Source organism: Leptomonas pyrrhocoris (genome assembly GCF_001293395.1).
Source record: "Leptomonas pyrrhocoris isolate H10 chromosome Unknown, whole genome shotgun sequence".
NCBI lineage: Eukaryota > Euglenozoa > Kinetoplastea > Trypanosomatida > Trypanosomatidae > Leptomonas > Leptomonas pyrrhocoris.
Genome location: NW_015438357.1, coordinates 2,918,805 through 2,937,695, shown reverse-complemented (window position 1 = coordinate 2,937,695; position 18,891 = coordinate 2,918,805). Strand labels below are relative to the sequence as shown.

The 18,891-nt window shown below is 54.0% G+C and overlaps 6 protein-coding genes across 10 annotated transcripts; all 6 read right to left on the bottom strand.

The window, feature by feature from the left end:
* Positions 1-1,344: 1,344 nt before the first annotated feature.
* On the bottom strand, positions 1,345-7,281 carry ABB37_00961 (hypothetical protein; the record flags this gene model as incomplete). Its single annotated transcript, XM_015797363.1, has 1 exon — positions 1,345-7,281. Exon 1 carries the CDS (start codon positions 6,091-6,093, stop codon positions 1,345-1,347), a length of 4,749 nt encoding a protein of 1,582 aa, XP_015665371.1. The 5' UTR covers positions 6,094-7,281.
* Positions 7,282-9,929: 2,648 nt separating this feature from the next.
* ABB37_00960 (hypothetical protein) lies at positions 9,930-10,367 on the bottom strand (the record flags this gene model as incomplete). The annotated part of the gene is made up of 1 exon (XM_015797362.1): positions 9,930-10,367. One exon carries the CDS (start codon positions 10,365-10,367, stop codon positions 9,930-9,932), a length of 438 nt encoding a protein of 145 aa, XP_015665370.1.
* Positions 10,368-11,488: 1,121 nt separating this feature from the next.
* Positions 11,489-12,123, bottom strand: ABB37_00959 (hypothetical protein; the record flags this gene model as incomplete). Of its 2 annotated transcripts, none has more annotated exons than XM_015797360.1 (1): positions 11,489-12,123. In XM_015797360.1, exon 1 carries the CDS (start codon positions 11,804-11,806, stop codon positions 11,489-11,491), a length of 318 nt encoding a protein of 105 aa, XP_015665368.1. In that variant the 5' UTR covers positions 11,807-12,123. The 2 variants fall into 2 exon arrangements, with proteins under 2 accessions (XP_015665368.1, XP_015665369.1); XM_015797361.1 differs by having other exon boundaries at positions 11,489-12,120.
* A 541-nt stretch (positions 12,124-12,664) lies between these two features.
* ABB37_00958 (hypothetical protein) lies at positions 12,665-14,003 on the bottom strand (the record flags this gene model as incomplete). Of its 2 annotated transcripts, none has more annotated exons than XM_015797358.1 (1): positions 12,665-14,003. In XM_015797358.1, exon 1 carries the CDS (start codon positions 13,955-13,957, stop codon positions 12,665-12,667), a length of 1,293 nt encoding a protein of 430 aa, XP_015665366.1. In that variant the 5' UTR covers positions 13,958-14,003. The 2 variants fall into 2 exon arrangements, with proteins under 2 accessions (XP_015665366.1, XP_015665367.1); XM_015797359.1 differs by having other exon boundaries at positions 12,665-13,984.
* A 733-nt stretch (positions 14,004-14,736) lies between these two features.
* ABB37_00957 (putative glutathione S-transferase) lies at positions 14,737-16,043 on the bottom strand (the record flags this gene model as incomplete). 3 transcript variants are annotated; one of them, XM_015797355.1, is made up of 1 exon in its annotated part: positions 14,737-16,043. In XM_015797355.1, exon 1 carries the CDS (start codon positions 15,733-15,735, stop codon positions 14,737-14,739), a length of 999 nt encoding a protein of 332 aa, XP_015665363.1. In that variant the 5' UTR covers positions 15,736-16,043. The 3 variants fall into 3 exon arrangements, with proteins under 3 accessions (XP_015665363.1, XP_015665364.1, XP_015665365.1); XM_015797356.1 differs by having other exon boundaries at positions 14,737-16,007; XM_015797357.1 differs by having other exon boundaries at positions 14,737-15,823.
* A 1,035-nt stretch (positions 16,044-17,078) lies between these two features.
* On the bottom strand, positions 17,079-18,296 carry ABB37_00956 (putative glutathione S-transferase; the record flags this gene model as incomplete). Its single annotated transcript, XM_015797354.1, has 1 exon — positions 17,079-18,296. The coding sequence occupies exon 1, from the start codon at positions 18,087-18,089 to the stop codon at positions 17,079-17,081; it is 1,011 nt and encodes a 336-aa protein (XP_015665362.1). The 5' UTR covers positions 18,090-18,296.
* Between the last annotated feature and the right edge of the window lie 595 nt (positions 18,297-18,891).

The following is an 18,891-nucleotide window of genomic DNA, read 5'->3' as shown; positions in this document are numbered from 1 at the left end:
CCACCACAAAACAAAGTACATACATATAAAGAGAGTATAAAAATAGAAAGTACTACTGAAATGATGAGAATTTAGGACCGCAGAAGCGAGGATGCAAGAACACTGCTGAAGAGCAACACACCCGAAGAATGAGAAGATAATCTTACAAAGCAACAACACCAAACACGAAGCGCGTGCCTGCCGTACTCAGGCGGCGAGCCGATGGGGACAGAGCGTCACCTCTTCCGCGTTGTACCAGACGAGAAGAGAAATAAAACCGAGACACCACATCAGCAACGTCAAAAAACCACACCATTGTACTCTTTCAGAATGACGAACGAACAAACAACCGCAAACAGCAACAACAACAGCGAAAAGGCGTTGAAGTAAAAAAGGAAAAAAAAGGACGCAGAGAGAAGAAGGATACGTACGATTACAATATGAAGCTTAAAGAAATATATTTCGCTGCAATGCATTTGTGACCAGTAAACAAATAAATATATAAATAAATAAATAAATAAATAAATAAATATATATATGCGTCATATGCATCACCTGCCGCAAAGACGGTTGTGTCGAATTGCACAGACGCTCGTCAGCGAGTGAGAGTAAACGGAAAAAAAAGGGAAAAAAGAAAGAGAGAAGCACAACATCATCAGCAAATCGAATTTCAATCAAAAATATACGGTAGTGAAAGACGCCGTGAGGTACCGACGGCTGTTTTCGCAATCAGTGATAGAGAACAATCTCACCGTTACCGACTATCAAAAAAGTGCTGAAAAGAAAAAAAGCTGTGCATGCACGTGCGACAGGCGAGATACAGAAAGACTACGACACCACGAACAAAAAGGACGCAACGGCCACACATTGAGAAACGCCAAAATATGTATATGTATTACGATTCCATCCATGTGTCTACAAACATTTCCAAGATATATTAGCGAAAGACAAACCGATTCGAAAGGAAGAAAAGAAAGAACGAGAGTTGCGAAAATATATATATGAATAAATGCAAATAACAGAACAGTTCATCTGCACTTCAGCAGCAAAGAAAAAACCCTTCTCGAGTGCAGCGTATTTATAAAGGTGGCACTTTGAAGATGACAAACAAAGAACTAATAATCATAATCGTACTACGAACACAGAGAAAATAATTGATCAGTGGAGAGAAGTCTACGGGGGAAAGAGAGAATTCCCTCTTCTCTTTGGATGAAGGGAACAAGAAAAGAAGCAGTTTTTTGTCGGCGCAGCAGCAACAAGGATTGAACAACACCAACACCAAAAAGAAAACCTCATTCCTTCTGCGGAGACGCCTGCACTCCACAACTACACCAACAGCATGATGACAGACGTGTCTGCGACACCTCAATCGAGCGAATCCCTCTCCGCCGATCCCGTCGGTGCGGAGAGGCGGCGGGTGTCAGAGCCAGAGGTAGAGGCTGTTGCGGCGGGTGTTCGCAGCGACAACACACTCGTCTCCGTGCCGCATAAGCTGTATCCGTGCGTGCTGGAGAGGCTCGGATGAAAGCAGCGCGTCAGCTTGGAGGCGAGCACTGGAATAATCGGCACGGGCACCCGGCGCAGCATTGTCTCGGCTTCGTCTAACATGTGCTCGACGTCGCGGTGACGGTGGAAGGACGGGATGGATAGGTGCCTCGCGTCGTCCGGGTGGCCGCCATGACCGCCCTCCGTTGCCGCCGTCGCACCGACAGCGTACACCTCGATAATTCCACTCCCTGGCTCGGACAGCGCACCTTGGGTGACGCCACCTCCCGTGTGTGCGGCGTGGCCGTTACCCTGGTGTTTTTTCCCACTGCCGTTGGAAGCGGAGCGGTGCGTCAGCTCCCGCGAGTGAAGACCGCGATTCGCCGTGGCCGAGTAGGGTTGACTGCTGCCGTACCCGTTCTGCGGACTCTTGCTGAGGGAGGTGCTGCCTGCTGGGCCGGCGTGTGAGGGGGCATCGCGACTCCCCGCCCGCGCCATCGGCTGCAACGCGTTCGTTGCCGCGTCGCCTTCTCCCTCCATCGCGGGGATGTCGCCTCCGTTGTAGGAGTTGGAGAAGGGCTTGGAACGCTGCAGGGGCAAGGGCGTGCTATCGTCTGCGCTGTCTGTGGTGATCGTTGTTTCATCGTTCGTTGTGGACCGCCGGCGGACTTTGGGGTGTTGCCCACGCGCGGCCCGCGGCGAGCGCTGCGCTGCGGAGCGCCGGGGCAGCGCCGTCTGCGCCGTCGCCAGGCGCTGATGGTGGACAGAGACGAGCGAGTGCAGGTTGGGCAGACGGGCCGAAGTGGACATCGAGGCGTGCTCCGGCTCCACCAGCGGCAGGAGGTGCGAGAGGCCCTCGCCGAAGCCACGTTCGTCGCCAGTCCCCCCGTTTTGATGCCTTCTCCGGTGCGGCAGAGCAGGCGCAGCGCCCGTCGCGTCTGTCAGCGGCTGCGGCAGCTGCGAGGGCGGAGGAGGGGTGCTCGCCAGGCTGCACGACGCCTCACACGCATCGCGCTTCACCTTCGCAGCGCTTTTCTCACCCGACTGCGGGTGCGACGCGGAGGTCTTATCAGGCGCCGCCCCAATGGACAGGTCCTCGCCGCGGCAGACGCCTCTGCCCCCGGTGCTGCCTGCAAGCGAGGAGGAGAAGAGGGCCGGAGTGGCGGGTGCGCCCCTTGTGAAGAAGTACCGCAGCGCACTGCTGCACCCCGCCTGGGTCCCCACCGTGTTCACCGCTGCGGAGTGCACCGAGTGTAAAAAGGTTGTCTGCCCGTCCAAGGAGGACTCCAGAGGAGCTATAGGCCGTACGCAGCTGTCGGCGGTACTGAATCCACCGCTCGGCAGTCCACCACGAGCCACACCGCTGCTCGTGTCGTCTTTATGAAAATGCGGTCGTTCCGCTAAATCGGCCGCCGTGCCGCCGCCGTATAAGACGAGAAGAGGGCTCTCCGTCAGCGCGCTTGACAGCGCTGAGGAAGCCGGTGCAGCGCTCCGTTCATGCGACACATCGGCATCCGGGTCTGCCGTGGCGGGGAGGCCCTCCGTGGAGAGGGGGAAGCCATTCGAGTGCGTCAGCAGGAGAGAGGAGGAGACGCGGCTGCGGTCGAATTTGCCGCTGTCCTCCACAGGATCGTCCGCCGCGGCGAAGAAGGATCGGGAGCCGGACTGCGTGTGCTGTGGCTGCAGCTGCGACCGCGACGTCGACAGCTCCGGTATCGGTGTGTCGCGATGCGCTGCGTGCGTTGGGGCGGCGGCGGTGGGGGCCCCTTTCATCGAAGAGTTGGGTGGCACTGCGGCGAACTGCGGATCGGCGGACCGGACTGTTGGAGATGTCGTACTACGAATTCCTCTTTCCCTTCTTGTCACACCTGCCATGTCTTCTCGCGGCTTCGATAGTGTTGCAAAGGTGGTGTGTGCGCTGTGGTGGACCAGTGCAGACGTCGGCTCGGGAGGCGGGCTTGCACGGAGCGGACGCCCCGTGCTGAAGCCACGCATGCTCGTGAGGAAGGAGTGCAGTCCACTGCTGTGCGCCTCGGCCGACACAAAAGACGAGCCGTAGAGGAAGCTCTCCTGCATAAGCGCGGCAGCCGTCCCGTTCGCCGTGGACGCCTGCATCGACTGCCCGGCACGCCACTTCGGACTATGCTGCAGCGAGCGGGTCGGGTGAGGAAGCCGTACGTAGGCGTTGTTGCTGCTCTTATTCGCGTACATAGACACCTCGGAGTCGGGGGTCGGGGAGGCGGTGTGTACGCGTTGGGTCGACGGTGACGTGGAGTGCGACGCGTCACTAATGGCGGAGCGCCACAGCGAGGCAGGGGCCCCGCCCAGCGCCATGCCGTGCGTCAGCGTCTGCAAAATGTTGTCTGACAGCATCGAGGAGCCGTGATAGAGGGAGACGGCGCTGTCGTGCATGCTGCTCTGGCCGCGGGTGGGGGCCCAGGAGGAGTGGGTGTTGCTCCACGGCGTATCCAGGGCAAACGATATCGACGTCACTGTGGCGCCGCGGGAGCTCTGCTGCGCCAAGGAGGGGGAGTGAAAGCTGCTGTCGTCGACGGTGCGGCGGCCGCTGCTGGGCTGGCAGTGCGACTCCCGTCCGTCCTCGTTCGTTGCGCTGCTGTTGCTGCGATCCGCCCGCAGCGGCGCCGCCACTCGCGAAGGTTGGAGCGGCGGTGAAAGCGGCAACGGTGGCCGCCCTTCCACCACGGGCAGCACAGCATCCGCGACGTCTACACGGCTGTCTTTCTCTGTGTCGCCGCTGCGCGAGGGGGTGGCGGCGGCGGCGGCAGCAGCGGCCATCGCGGCACGCAGGGAGGCATCAAACCTGGGAAGCGCCATCAGCGACGCGGTGCTGACACTCATGAAGGCCGGCAAACCGACAGAGCAGGAGCTGGAGCGCGCAAAGCCGTGCGGGGGAGAGGCCAGGGGACGGGAAGGCGGCGTGAATAGCGTAAAAAGAGAAGAGAGCGCAGGGTCGGCCACCTCCTTGTGCGATGTCGGAGGCGACCGGGCCGCGTCTGCGTGCGGCAGCTGAGAAGCCGGCGAGGACACCCGCATCTCCTCAAAGTTCAACCCGTGGGGCCGGACAAAGTCTGAGTCCTGCGTCACGACCGAGTTGTGGGAGCTCTGATTGCTGGTGGTGGTCCCGGCGAAGTTGGGGCTGTAGGTCCCGCCGTTGATGGGCGACGAGATGGCCGCCTTCGTTTTCGGTGTTGTCGACGTCCTGCTGCTTCCGCTGGAGCCGGAGATGGGCGGAGGAGGGGGCGGAGAACGGGGCATCGAGCGCGTGTGTGCGCTGCCGCCGTCTACCGGCTGACGTTCTGCCACGGACGCAGGGGGTGAATGCGTGCGGTGATCGGAGGTGTACTGCCACAACTTAGACCTCCCCAACGAGATGAGCGGGCTGTCCGCGGAGTCGCTCGCGTTTTCGGTGCTCTTCTCCGTCGCCACCCGGCTGCTGTGCTGGTGCGGTGTCATCTTGCTGTTTCGGCTAACCATCGAGCCGCGGGTAGAAGGGTGAGCCCCTTCACGCGTCACCGCGCTGAGCGAGGTCGGGCACGGGGACACCGTGGCGGAGGCAGTGGAGATGGTGAAGGATGATGTGGACGGTGACGGGGTAAGGGCGTCGATGGCTGCGGACAGCGGCAGATGAGAGAGCGGGCTGCGGCCGTTTCCTTCAGCGGCGTTGTGGCACTGCGTCTCCGCGGTGGAGTAGGGGACCGAGGTGGGCGACGACGACGACGAGGACGAAGATGCAGAGGGCGTCGGGGAGGTGTTGGGACCGTCCTGTGGCGTGCGTTGCGTTCCACTCAACGGAGGACCGTCGACGACACCGCTTGTGCGTGGCCGATGATGGATTTCTTTGCGAGGTGCACCCTCCAACGGTTCCGGGGCATGGCTTGCCGCGGCCGGGACTGCCGTGAGAAAAGGGCCCTCAAATGGGGAGAGCTGCTGCAGCTGCGCTAACGCATGCGGCAGCGTCTTCGTACCCCCGATCGGGTTCGAGGAACTGTCCGTGATGACGGGGCTGGACGTCGCCTTCGACACGTGCAGCGTCCGGCGGTCCGCGCTGGTGTTCTGCACGGTGTTGTGGTTGCTGTGCGAGAGATCCGCCGTGGGGGAGGTGAGGCTGTGAATGGACTGCGACTGCAGCAGCTGGGGCGTCGCGTCGGGCGGGCCGCCGCCATCGTCGCTGCTGCCGGTGGTAGTGGCCTCCGCGGTGGGGAAAGCGACGAGGCGTGCACCGGAGATGGGGCTGTAGGTCTCTGCTGCTGCCACGGGAGCAGTAGCTGCTCCCCGCCCACCGGCACCAGCACCAGCGGTGGGGGATGTCGACACGAGGTCCTCTAAGGCGCGCCTGTGCGGGGTGTGGGGGTTGTGCTGCAGGGGTTTGTGTGCGTCGCCGTCCGCGACAACGCCAGCGTGGAAGGAAAGGGGTCGAATTGGGTGCGAGTTCATCGGGGACCGATCCGCCATCGCGGCGTCGGCGTCCATGGGGAGGAGCGAGGGATGGGCGCGCGCAGCCGGCACGCCGTCGATGTCGTTCACGTTGGTGGGACCTTGATTGTCCCCGGCGTGCATCAGCATAGCCGGCGCGGCTGCCGCAGCGGTGGTGGCGCGGTCTTCCTGCATCTTTTGGCGGATACTGTTCTACTCTTGCGCGGTTGACCACAGCAACAAAAAACACTCAAACACGCAGACAACAGAGGAAAATGAGACTAATTTGGCTGAGAAGCCCGCAACGCAAACACACAGACACGCAGACACACACACACACAAATAAGATGACTGAAAGGGGAAAGAGTGAGAATCGGCGTGACGGTGACGCAGAGGGAGAAGAAGAAAAACAGCAATCAGAAAAGAGGGCGTCCAAGCAGTGAGAAAAGTACATGTATATATATATAGAGAGAGAGAGAAAGACCTGGAAAGACAGAAGAAAAAAAAGTCAAGAAGAACTATTCAGAAAAAAACAAAACAGTACGAACACGAAGAGAACACCCCAAAGCAGAACAGCGGCGATGTACACGGCGTGAGAGGAAAAACAAGGCGAAACACCTATCGAAAACAGCAACGGAAGAAGACGTAACGGAACGAATTATGCAAAAACAACAACAACTTCTTGTAGATGTGGAGCACCCCACCAGAAGATTGTGTCGCGTGAAGGTAACGGGGCTTTTTTCCACTCAAAACTTGTGGGAGATCGCCTGAAAGATGGGGATTGCTAGAAACACAGAAACAGCAAAACTATGAAACTACGAAACTACAGCAAAGATGCTTAGGAGAAACGCAAAAGGACGTACTTTTATGAAGAGATGTGTGAACGAGCGGCGCAAAGAAGGAGAAAAGAAAAAGAAAAAGAAAAGAGAAGGCAGACGAGGCAGCGGGGAGTTGCACAAAGAAATGGTGATGAGAGAAACGGTGTATATATATGTAAATAAATGACGAAGCTTTACGTAGAGAAAGAACGCCACAAAGGGCTTGATATTAAAATGTGCCGCAATTCACTGAAGAGAACAAAAAAACGCAAAGAAGAGAAAAAAGAAAAGAAAAGTCAAATGCAGAAGAAAAACAACCGTAGCTACTGATGAAGGAAACGGAACGCAGCTCGCTTCCTTCGTTCTTTTCTTTCGTTGAATCACGAGGCCGTGACGGCCAGCTCGTGTCGCTTTGAAGAGGCTGCGAAAGGGATGTGGGGGTTTGTCTTTACGTGTGTGTATAAGGAGTGGTGGTCACGCGGGATGCGTGAGCGGAAGTGGATGTGCTTGCCTTCCTGTTTCAACCTTTCTACTTTCGGATTGCGGGAAAAAACGTGGAGCGGCTGTGCGCGGGGAACATCAGATCACGCAATCAAGGATAAAGAAGAGGCACGGAAGCAGAAGAGGAAGTCAGGAATGGTGATCATTATGTTGCCAAGGAGAGTGAAGCCGTCCGACCACGAAGAGCACCATGAAAAACGGAAGAGGCTCAGACCCTTATCTTAGACGAGTAATAATAATAATGATAATAATTATAAGAATTCTCTTTTTTACGAAATCAGCCTCTCCCGTGAGAAGATGGAATCGCGGTCCGTCCTTTAAAAAGAAATAGGGCTCAGCGTACGCGAGATGATGACGGCATCACAGTCGAAACCGACATGATCCATGTGCGGCTCTGCAGCACGAAACAGGACAGGTTCGCGTTCACAATGCGCTACAGGGCACAGTCAAACAACAGGAGATGCGATAGGACTTTTTGCAGGCCGCCCATTAACGTTTGCTTTTATCTTCTCCTTTTTTTCTCTTACGTAGAAATTCTCCTGCGTGGTTTGCCGGAGGACGAAGGGATAGAAAGAACTATGACACTTCCCATGTTAGTTTCTGCAAGGGAGAGGGCACCACACAGATATGGGCCATCTTCATCGAAGTGATAAAAAGGAAAAAGAAAGGACAGAAACAGCTCAACACAACACAACACGACACAACACAGAAACACACACACACCAACGAATGACAAGCAAAGCAGACCAAACAACCGTAACAGCTAAAAAGAGTGTATATGTATCAACAGCAGAAAAATGAGCTCAGTTTTTGACAAGAACAGCAGGAAACAAAGACCTGATACGCGCGCACAAGCAGTTCGGCAAAAGAGTTTCAATAGAGGGAGAGAGAGGAGCACAAGAGGATTTCTACAAGGAAACACTTATCATTACACATATTAAGATAAAGATATATACATGTATATATATATATATATATATATATAGAAGAGGAAGGAGAGAGAGTCATACATCTTCGCCGCCCCGTCCCCCCCCCCCCCTAAAAAAAAAAAAAAACGAAGAGAGACAACAACAACAAAAAAACCCACGAAAAAAAGAAAAGTTAAGGACAAACTTGTGGGAAAAATAGATTAAAAACCGAGGTCATCCATATGCACCTTCTTCTGGTTCGCTGCTGTTCACCACAGTGGAGAGTTCCCAATGATGACAAATCGAATACGAACGCGTGCGGGGATGTGAAACAACACACACACACACACACACACACACACACAAAACTGCAAGTTCGAGCAAGAAAGCTCAAGGTAGGGTTGGCGCGCGCGAAGGAAAAAAAAACGATGAGGTATACCTCGTCAACGCGCCAGAAATGGGAGAAGGAAAAAGAAAAAAAACAAAGATTTATATTCAATACACCAAGCAAAAGTTGAACATATCCCTATATCCAAATAACCAAACATATATCCAAACATATATGTGTATATATATATATTTCTTTTTCACACAGTATAGAGGAGCGCCGCCAGCAAAAGCACCAACAATAACCAACGGAGAGGACAAGAGAGGGTGCAAAGCTTAGCGGATGCATTGCGGGAAAACAAAAGAGGCTGTTTTTCTTTCTTTTCTTTTTTGCCGCCAACACTTTATTGTTGTTGAGCCCATTACACACTTTTCTCGATTACATTTAGAAAGGAAGAAAAGAAAAAGGTTTTGGTGGCGTATCACCAAACACAGCCGATCAGGCGGAAAGGGAGGAGAAAAGGAAAAAATAGTCAAAACAATAGAGACATATACATACATGAAGCTCGCGTACTATCCAACAAAAGGGGGGAGGAGGTGGTGGTGGTGGGAAGAATACACACGGAGACAATCATTCGACGAAGAAAGTGGAGTCACAATCTTCGAGAAAAATACAAATGGGACAGTGAAAAAAAAAACAACCGAAACAAAGCAAAAGCAAAAGGAAAATAATAATCTGAAGGAAGGCGCCACGGCCGCACCTCATTTGGCCTCCTCTAAAGAGAATAAAGGGTGCGGCGAGAATCTTTCTCTATGCACGCGTGTGTGTGTGTGTATGTGTGTGTGTGTATGTGTGTGTGTGTGCGTATGTATTTTTACAAACGTTTTATTCTTCTCTTTCCCTTGACTAAATGCACAAAACAGACCAAGAAAAGAAAAGAGAAACGACCGCTGCTGAACGTGTACACGTTTGCCTACAAGATGGAAAACGCACAACAAAGAAGCACACGCACCAATAAAAGTCAGGGAGGAAAACTCTGCAGCCGCCCGCAAAGCGACGATGATAGCCAACATAACAGCACCTCTCTTCTGCAACTCGTCGATGCAGCAACTGCACGCATTTTTTTTGTTTTTAAGTTAGCTTTTAAAAATCTTCTTTACATCCTTGGAGTCTTTTGTTTAAGCCTTTTTCCTTTCGTCGTGCTCTTCGTGTGACACAAAATTCGTGCACCTCACGAGGTAAAGAGACGACATACCGGCACAGGACGATTACAACTACCCCGAAAGCATCATTGCGGTGCAGACTAAAAATACCAACAACAGGAAAAAAAATCAAAGCGGAGACGCCATCCACGTAGCACCCTGTCACAGCTGACTCCCCTTTCTGAGGACGAGTATTCGACGCGTTTGAATACGTGCCTTGGAGGAATACATAGGCCATTCTTTAGTTTCTTAGCCATATAAACAAGAAGAGCTGTTAGTAGAGGTCGTAGTCATCGTCAGGGTCCGCGATCATGGAGTTCGGATTCTTTGGAGGCTTCAGCAGCGCCTTCGTCGGTACACGACTAACCTTTTCTTGGTGGAACGGCCGCTCATCTAAGGCCTCTTTCGTGCCATTCATGTCCTCGGCTCCGACCATGCGTGTTTGACGGCGCTGCACGCGGCCTTCTGACGCGTCTCGCCGCGCCGGCTGCGGATTATTAAATCCACGCGGCTCCCCGGGCGAGGCCGCATCGCGCAACGTGTTGTTCAGCGAGTATTCCGCGTTGCTACTGTCGGATCCCGTGACGTGGCCGTTCCGCGCTGCGGGTGGCGTCGTCGCCCGGTGCGACCGCTCGCCGTGTGCAGCGGCTTTCCTCCCCGCCCTGACCGGCGTGGCGGCGTCTTTTTTGCTTTTGCTCGCACCGAACCCCATTTTTTTTTTCACTCTTTACGATAACAGTAAAAACAAAACAAAACAGACAAACGATGCTTTGTTTGTACGGGTTAGAGGGTTCGCTTCTACACAGAGAAGAAAAAGACCCAGAAGAAAAGAAAAAATGTGTGGGGGTGCGGCGGGAGGGAAAGTGCCGCTGATACACGTCAGCTCACTCTAGCAAGTAGCTCGTAAGAGAAAGAAAACAATAATAATAGTACTAACAGAAGGAGCAGGTGGTCACTGACCGCTTCTTGAAGATTAACTGTTCTTTTCGAAGCGTTGACGAGGCAGGGAGATGATAATAGAGATAAAAAAGTCGATGCGCACAGGAGAGACGAAGGAGGCCCAATACAAATTATAACATACAACGAGTACCAGAGAAGGCACGAAAGAGGTTTAAAAAAAGGTGCAGAGAGAGGGAGAAAGGAGGAGGAGAAAAGTATAGCCATGCGAGTGAGGCGATTCAGCGCGCGCAGGCGCAAAGGAGCCGCGTTAAGAAGGGGCGTAGCCGCACACATACAAAGTAGAGCGAAAAGAAGAGAAGAGAAAAAAGAAAACGGATCCCTCTGCGTGTCTTTCTTCGTCTCCTTCTCCGCGTTCGCCATGATGTACGGCAGTGAGCGGCGCCGTGGTAGTGCGATACCTCCGTGGAAAACTTCGCTGGCAAAAGAAAAGTAAAAGAGTACCCCGTCGCGTACTTTCCCAAGTGCGCGTCGCGCAAGGTTACTTGAACTTTCTCCCTTTTATCCGTTCAAGAAACGCATGAGACGCGCACACCGGCTTTTGATGTAACGCGTCCAAAAGTGGCGAAGGCGAAAAGGTACCGTTGAGCGCAACGCTTTTGCTTTGCCCTTCGTTTTCTGTTCCTTCGCACTGAGTGCGTGAGAGAGAGAGGGGTAACACCGCTCAGCCAGGTGGTCTTCGGCAAAAAAGAATAAGCAAGCAAAAAAAGAAAAGCCTTTGCACAAATAAATAGAGGGAGAGAGAGACGCACACGCACACACACGCACACGTGTTTCTCTCCGACGCGCTGGAAGGCAAACCATCGAGCATCACTAACAATGAAAATGCGGAAAAAAAAAGAAGAGAAAGTAGGGGAAAAAACCCACGTAGCAGTTCTACAGCTCATCCGGCGACTTGGGCTGCTGCTGCTCCTGCCGCTGCTGCTCCGCCGCCTTCACGCGCGCCTCTTCTTCGCGCCGTAGACGGTTCTGCTCCAACTGCGCCCGAGCGCAGTCCGCGACGCCGCCGTTGGGCAGTCGACACATCACCTCCGTCTTGAACTCCAGTTCAGGGTTGCCGCCTATCCGCCGCACCGGCCGTGGTCGGTTCGCCCAGCGTTCATCTGCTTCTCGCCCCATGCGCTCCTCATCACTGAGCGTCAGCACCTTCGAGCCGGTGGCAGCCGGGGCTGGGTCCGTGTTGTTGCTGGGCATGTTGTGCGTACGTCCAGTGTTGAAACAGCCAGCTGTGGCGCCTGCGTGGAGTGCGTTGGCAGAGGTGAGAAGGATCAGAAGCAAAGCCGCGGCACCCAGCAGCGCGAGAGTGCGAAGGAGGTGGGACGTCTTGAACCTTTTGCTCTGATCGGCAGGATAGTAAATGACAACCCAAAAGGGATATCGACAGCGGAGAGAGAGAGTAACAATGCCGTTTCCTATATATATAGAGAGAGAGCAAAGAGAAAAATATATGAAGAGGTAACGACGGAACGGAAAACGAGGTTACGCGGATTTGTAGAAGATGCGTGACTACTGAAAGACCCGACACCACAAAAACAAACACGAAGTAAATAAAAGGGGAGGAGAGGAGAGACGAGAGCAAAAATGATGAGAACTGCGAAGAATGACCGACGTAAAACAAACAAACAAAAAAGCGCTGTCACATCGCGTGATCGGTTGATCGAGTAGGCGGTTTTGCACCAACGGAGGGCGCTACATCTGCAACTTTGGCCAAGAAAAGAGAAGATGTCTCTTGTAATGCATTCGTCTTCAAAAAACTACAGTGCAATGTCCGTCGTCAGGGGAGACAAGAATAAGAGAAGAAGTTTAGGGGATACGTTCCGCGCGCATTAGGGGCCAACACAAACACACGTAGGACCTGAGAAGGTGTTTTCAAAAACGGTCGTAGTTAAAACCACAAAAATTAGGTTGCACACTAGAGGGACGGATCGCAGTGTAGTGCATTATCCTACTGCACCAGAGGGCATAGATTTACATAGAAGAGCAGTTCCAAGAGAGTTCTCCTTCTCCTCCCCAGACAACTTCGCCTGTCAACGCGATACAGAGAAGCTTGCTTTAGAGGAGAAGATGAAGAAAGGCGGCTTCCTCGACGGCGTCCGCAGCTGCAGCGTCACCACCCACCCCGTTAACGCTGCTTGTCGCCTGCACAGAACTGGGGTAGGGCTGGAGAGTCGCGGCGAGGGCACGGGCTTGACGTGACGCCGTAGCACAACGCCTCTCCCACGCCGTCCCACGGGCCTCGAGAAGCGCTTTCAGATAATTCAAATCCTCCGCCGCCGCCGCCGCTCTCCCTGCCGTACTGTTACCGCTGCCGCTGCCTCCACTTGGAGCCGCCACAGCGTTGGGCGAGTGAAGGCCTAGGAGCACGAGTTCCACTCCGCTCCAGCTGCGAAAACGAACCGTCGACGTATCGACAAACGCCGACAGCGGAATAGCGGCAATCGCCATGCCGTGCCGCTCTCTCGCGACGGTGGCGAGCGTGCGCTGCCCATCTGGGATGCGCATGAAATGCGCAAACACAACGAAGCCGCTGGATGCGTCGGTGGCCTGCGCGAGGGAAGGCAACCGGCACGCAGCGGGCAGCAGCAGCAACGACTTTGCCGTGTACACGAGGGCATCCACGTCGACGCGGTAGTACATGAGGTCTGACCCCAGAACAAGCTGCACGGGCGCGCCAGTAGAGGCTGGAAGTTTCTTTTGAAATGCTTTCACACCCTCGTCACTCCACGTAAGACGCAGAGTCGAGAGACGAACATCAGTAGGAGAAGCGAAGTCGTGTCGCTGCTGTGGGGCATCAGAAGGTGTGGCGTCCAAGTCGCGCACTGGTCGCCCAGCGAGCCGGCCACTGCGCCGCACCAGGGCTAAGCAGTCCTCTGAGGCGTCTGTAAAGATAAGAGAGACCGAGGCCGATGGAGAGCTGTCTCTCATCGGGGCCGAGGCGTGCTCTTGTGCCGCGGCGGCCATTCTGGTGTGGAGAGCAGCATCCAACGTGAAGCCCACCAACCCGCAGCCGCAGCCCAGTTCAACGACAAAAGCCGATGGAGGCGGACACACGTTCCGCGCTCCAGACGTGCCGCCGCTCTCGGGTGATGTTGTGACAGCTTCTTCTCCCAACACAGGAGGAAGCAGTGCTACGCCGTAGCGGTACATGAAAGCGGCCAGCACCTGCGCCCCTTCATACACCCGCAACCCCGTGCTGCACACCTCCGCCGGATCGGAGGCGACGCTCGAGTGCGCCGTTGTGGTGCGATCGTAGTGCTCCCTCACGGTGGCACAGGCGAGGGTGACGGACAGCGCACTCGTGCCGTCCGCCGCGGTCACAACCTCGAAGTCTTCCTTGTACTCCATGAAAAGAGAAGTGTATCTATTGCTGCTGGAAGTGTTGAAAACAACTCAAAAGAACAAGATGATGTGGCAGGAATGGCAAAGGAGGGGGCAGAAGAGATGCCGTGAAGATCGCCTATTTATTGTTGCTGACTTGGTGAGGTCTTCAGACAATGACACACACACAGACACAGACACTCACAGCAGTACGATTTCTTTCCAGTAAGTTTCACAAGACGGCTATCAAAGCGCCTGTCATTTTGTTCCTCCGTGTGCAGACCCACTTCGAGGGGAAAAGGAGAGCATGCTGCTATCCAGAAAGGTCTTCCTCTTTGTGAGTATCTGCTGTGCCTTCAACGTTTCTTCATTTTGGGTCTTCACGGGCGTGACTTCAGACTCGTACCGTGGAGCGACAATGTGCCGTTAGCCATTAAAAGATATATCCGCCGTCAAGAAACGATCGCGCTAGATAAATCAAAGTAAAGAGGAAAGGATGAAAAGCGAGGCAACGGCAATAATGATCGAAGTACCCCAGCAACAGCAAAAGGAAACAACGAGACAGCTTTACAGCGTCTTCTTTTCTTGACTTTTTTTTCACGTTGGCGAATGCGATAGGGTCGCTGATTTCGTAGAAGAACTGCAACAGGAAAAAAAAAGTATGATTATGGGATCAAAATCAGAAAGATGAAGAAACGTACTTTACAGCACGTTCTTTCTTTTGCCCCGACACGCTGCCACGGCCGCAATGAGGGTCGTCGCCACCGAAACACACGTCAGCATTTTCGCTTCTCACTTCCCTTGCTTCACTTTTGATCAGCAAAGAGAGCTGCACGACTGTGAGGCACCTCCAGCTTCGCCACGAAGTCGCTGCCCACAGGCACAATCTTGTAAGGACTCAGCGCGTAGTAACCGTCCTTGATGTGCTTCATGTGCAACGTCGGCGCCAGGTGCAGCGTCTGGTACACATCGCGCAGCCACTCCAGCAGGTTGGGGCACTCGCGGATCAAGATGCGGTTGCACTTGAAATGCACGGAGTACACCTCATCGAAGCGCACGAGGCAGCAGAAGACGCGGATGTCCGCCTCCGTCACAGCGTCGCCGGTCAGGTAGCGCTGATGTCGCAGCAGCTCCTCCAGCTCGTCGATGGTCAAGAAGACGCCCTCCACCGCCTCATCGTACGCCTCCTGCGACTGCGCGAAGCCGCACTTGTACACGCCGTTGCACAGCGGCTCGTATGTGCGCTCGTTCATCGCGTCGATCGCCGGCAGCAGCGCCGCCGGGCTCAGGTCCACCGCCGGGTGCGTCGCGAACTCGTCGAAGGCGCTGTTGAAGATGCGGATGATCTCGGAGCTCTCGTTGTTGACGATGGTCTTGGTCACACGGTCGAAGAGGACGGGGACGGTGTAGCGCGTCTCGAACACGTTGTCGCTGTTCTTCATGGACAGGTCGTAGATGTCGCGGACCGTCTTGAAGAGGCCGAGCGGGTCGGGAGTGGCGCCCGGGTAGGACGGGTCAAACACCCAGCCCTCGTGGTCGTCGACGCCAGGCCTCGTGAAGGCCCACACAGGGGAGGTCACGGCGAGCTCGATGACGTCCTCCAGCCCTTTCGCGACGCGGTAGGCGGTGCAGCGGCTGGCCCACGGACACATGTACGAAACATAAAGAATGTAGCGCCCCTTCGCGGGAGGGTACTGGCCGCCCTTTTCGATCTTGTTGCGGAAGGCGGTGGGCTTGCGCTTGAAGGCGCCCTTCGCGTCCACATCCTCCAGCGTGGTCTTCGCTTTAATTTCTGGCGTCGACATCGCTGAGTGAACTGAGTGTAACTCGCGGTGTTCCTTTTATTGGCAAAGCTGTTGGAGCGACGAAAAGTGACTGGCGGAGCGATATGCTTTTAAATACACAACAAAAGCAGATGTCGAGGGCCAGGGTTTAGAAAAGGAAGGCAGGGCGGCAGTAAAACAAAAGAAGTAGGAAGCAGGAAGAAATGACCCACGTGCTCACATAAATGATGTGCGTGCAGGAGACGTGTAGGTAACGGTGGTGGTGTGTGTGTGTGTGTGTTTGGTAGGCTTCTGCGAATCGTTTCGGATAGCGTGTAAGAAGCCCGTCTCCAAAAATATTTTCATACGAGATCACAGCCGACGGATCAGCGCAAATGAAGAACGAGAAAGTAAAGGGTGGAAGAGAAAATATGAAGGTGAGACATTGATGTTGGCGGCGGCGCAGGAAACACGAGCATAAACCCCACAGACGCAGAAATATCCTCTTTCTGCCCGTCAACAACAACAACGTGTACTGCGACGGGTGCTGGGCATCACCCAACGCACACTGAAGCTGACAGTACGAAGAAAAAAAAAGAGAAAAACGGCAGAAAGGGAGAGGCGGGTGCTCAATGACATACCACAGTAATCAATAGCTGACCGATCAATCTGTTCATGCAAGTATTTATTCGCTTATTGTCAGCGCTTCGTTTCAACTTTTTTTTTCGAGCGTGGATGAAAATGAGAAAAGGCCGACCGTAGAACGATCATGTCGAGCGTAATATGTCAAAAACAAAGGCAATAAAAAAAGGGAAAACAGAGAAATAATAATAATAAAGAAAGCCAAAGGGCTGAGACGTTTATGTGGGTTGCCTATTCCAGACACACACACACACACACACACACACACTACACCAAACACATAAACACGTACATATCAATCAAGACAGCTTATAATAGTCGAAGCCGGCAGAAAAAAAAGCGCAGGGAACGACGTGATCGGCACGATTTGCCCGGTTTGGAAGTGAAATAGTAATAAAACGGAAGAACGAAAAAAGCACCTTACAGTGGCTTCCGTCCCTTCACGTGTGAATGTGACTTGCTGAACCAGTCACTACGGGTTGTTGTTGGGAGGGGGGGGGGGCGAGGAGGGAAAGAGGGAGATAAAAAAAAACAAAGAGGGGAGAACAAATAAAGGCAATGATGCTCACAGACGCGAACAACGCCATCTGCACCTTTCATTTGAAGTGGATGTGCGGACAGATGTATCCAGAAAGACGACACACGGCTATAGCTCTGCTCTGACAAATGCACACCGCCTCAATGAAGGCGATGATCATCAGAAAAAACAACAGCAACGCGTTATCATTTTCGCCGTTGATACTTCACTTTTGATCAGCAAAGAGAGCTGCACGACTGTGAGGCACCTCCAGCTTCGCCACGAAGTCGCTGCCCACAGGCACAATGTGATAAGGGTTGATCTCACCATGGCTGCGGTAGTAGTGGTCCTTGATGTGCTTCATGTGCAACGTCGGCGCCAGGTGCAGCGTCTGGTACACATCGCGCAGCCACTCCAGCAGGTTGGGGCACTCGCGGATCAAGATGCGGTTGCACTTGAAATGCACGGAGTACACCTCATCGAAGCGCACGAGGCAGCAGAAGACGCGGATGTCCGCCTCCGTCACAGCGTCGCCGGTCAGGTAGCGCTGATGTCGCAGCAGCTCCTCCAGCTCGTCGATGGTCAAGAAGACGCCCTCCACCGCCTCATCGTACGCCTCCTGCGACTGCGCGAAGCCGCACTTGTACACGCCGTTGCACAGCGGCTCGTATGTGCGCTCGTTCATCGCGTCGATCGCCGGCAGCAGCGCCGCCGGGCTCAGGTCCACCGCCGGGTGCGTCGCGAACTCGTCGAAGGCGCTGTTGAAGATGCGGATGATCTCGGAGCTCTCGTTGTTGACGATGGTCTTGGTCACACGGTCGAAGAGGACGGGGACGGTGTAGCGCGTCTCGAACACGTTGTCGCTGTTCTTCATGGACAGGTCGTAGATGTCGCGGACCGTCTTGAAGAGGCCGAGCGGGTCGGGAGTGGCGCCCGGGTAGGACGGGTCAAACACCCAGCCCTCGTGGTCGTCGACGCCAGGCCTCGTGAAGGCCCACACAGGGGAGGTCACGGCGAGCTCGATGACGTCCTCCAGCCCTTTCGCGACGCGGTAGGCGGTGCAGCGGCTGGCCCACGGACATGCGTAGGACACGTAAAGAATGTAGCGCCCCTTCGCGGGAGGGTACTGGCCGCCCTTTTCGATCTTGTTGCGGAAGGCGGTGGGCTTGCGCTTGAAGGCGCCCTTCGCGTCCACATCCTCCAGCGTGGTCTTCGCCTTGATTTCCGTCGTCGCCATTGTGTACAGAGCCACGTGGGGTTGGTAGGCGGTGCTCAGCTTGAAGAAGGAGGTGGGGATCAGCCGAGGCAGGTGAAACGTGACGAACAGGACTGCAGAACTAAAGAAAAAAAAGAGATGATAAGTCTCGACGGCGTCAAGAAACAAAATGCAAACCGTTTCAGGTAAGTGGTCGGTGATGAAACGAAAGAATAAACTTTACTCCCTTTGAGAAGTCGCGGATGAAACGTGCCAGACGAGTTCGGTAAGTGTTCAGAGAGATGGGAGGCGATAAATAGAGAAGAAAGGGAGAACGGGAAAAGAACAAGCAAACAAACAGTACAAGGGAGCTGAGGCTGTCATACACACACATACACACACTCACCGTCAGAATGAGGCAAGGCAGCATTTTTTCGCAGGAGTAGCATGTGCATCTGCTGTATGCGCACATTTGCTGCTTTTTTTTTCGTGTGTACTCTCTCTCCTGCTTGTTTATCCACGTTGTACTCGATGCGCTTAAAATAAATAGTGGCGATGTAGCAGACAACAGCAACAGCAAAGCACACACACACACACACACACACACACACACACGCAGATTGATTGTGCCCAACCACGAAGGTTTTTTGTTTTACTATCCGCTGACAAGTTCAGCTTTGTTTTGTGCTGCTACACGACACGCCATAACAAAAAGAAGAAGAAGAATAAAGGCCTTCAACATATCATAACCTGAAGCTTTACGCTGTGAGAGAAGATATGCTTCCCTGCTGTACATTCTCTCTCTATCTAGATATATATATATATATATATATATATATATATA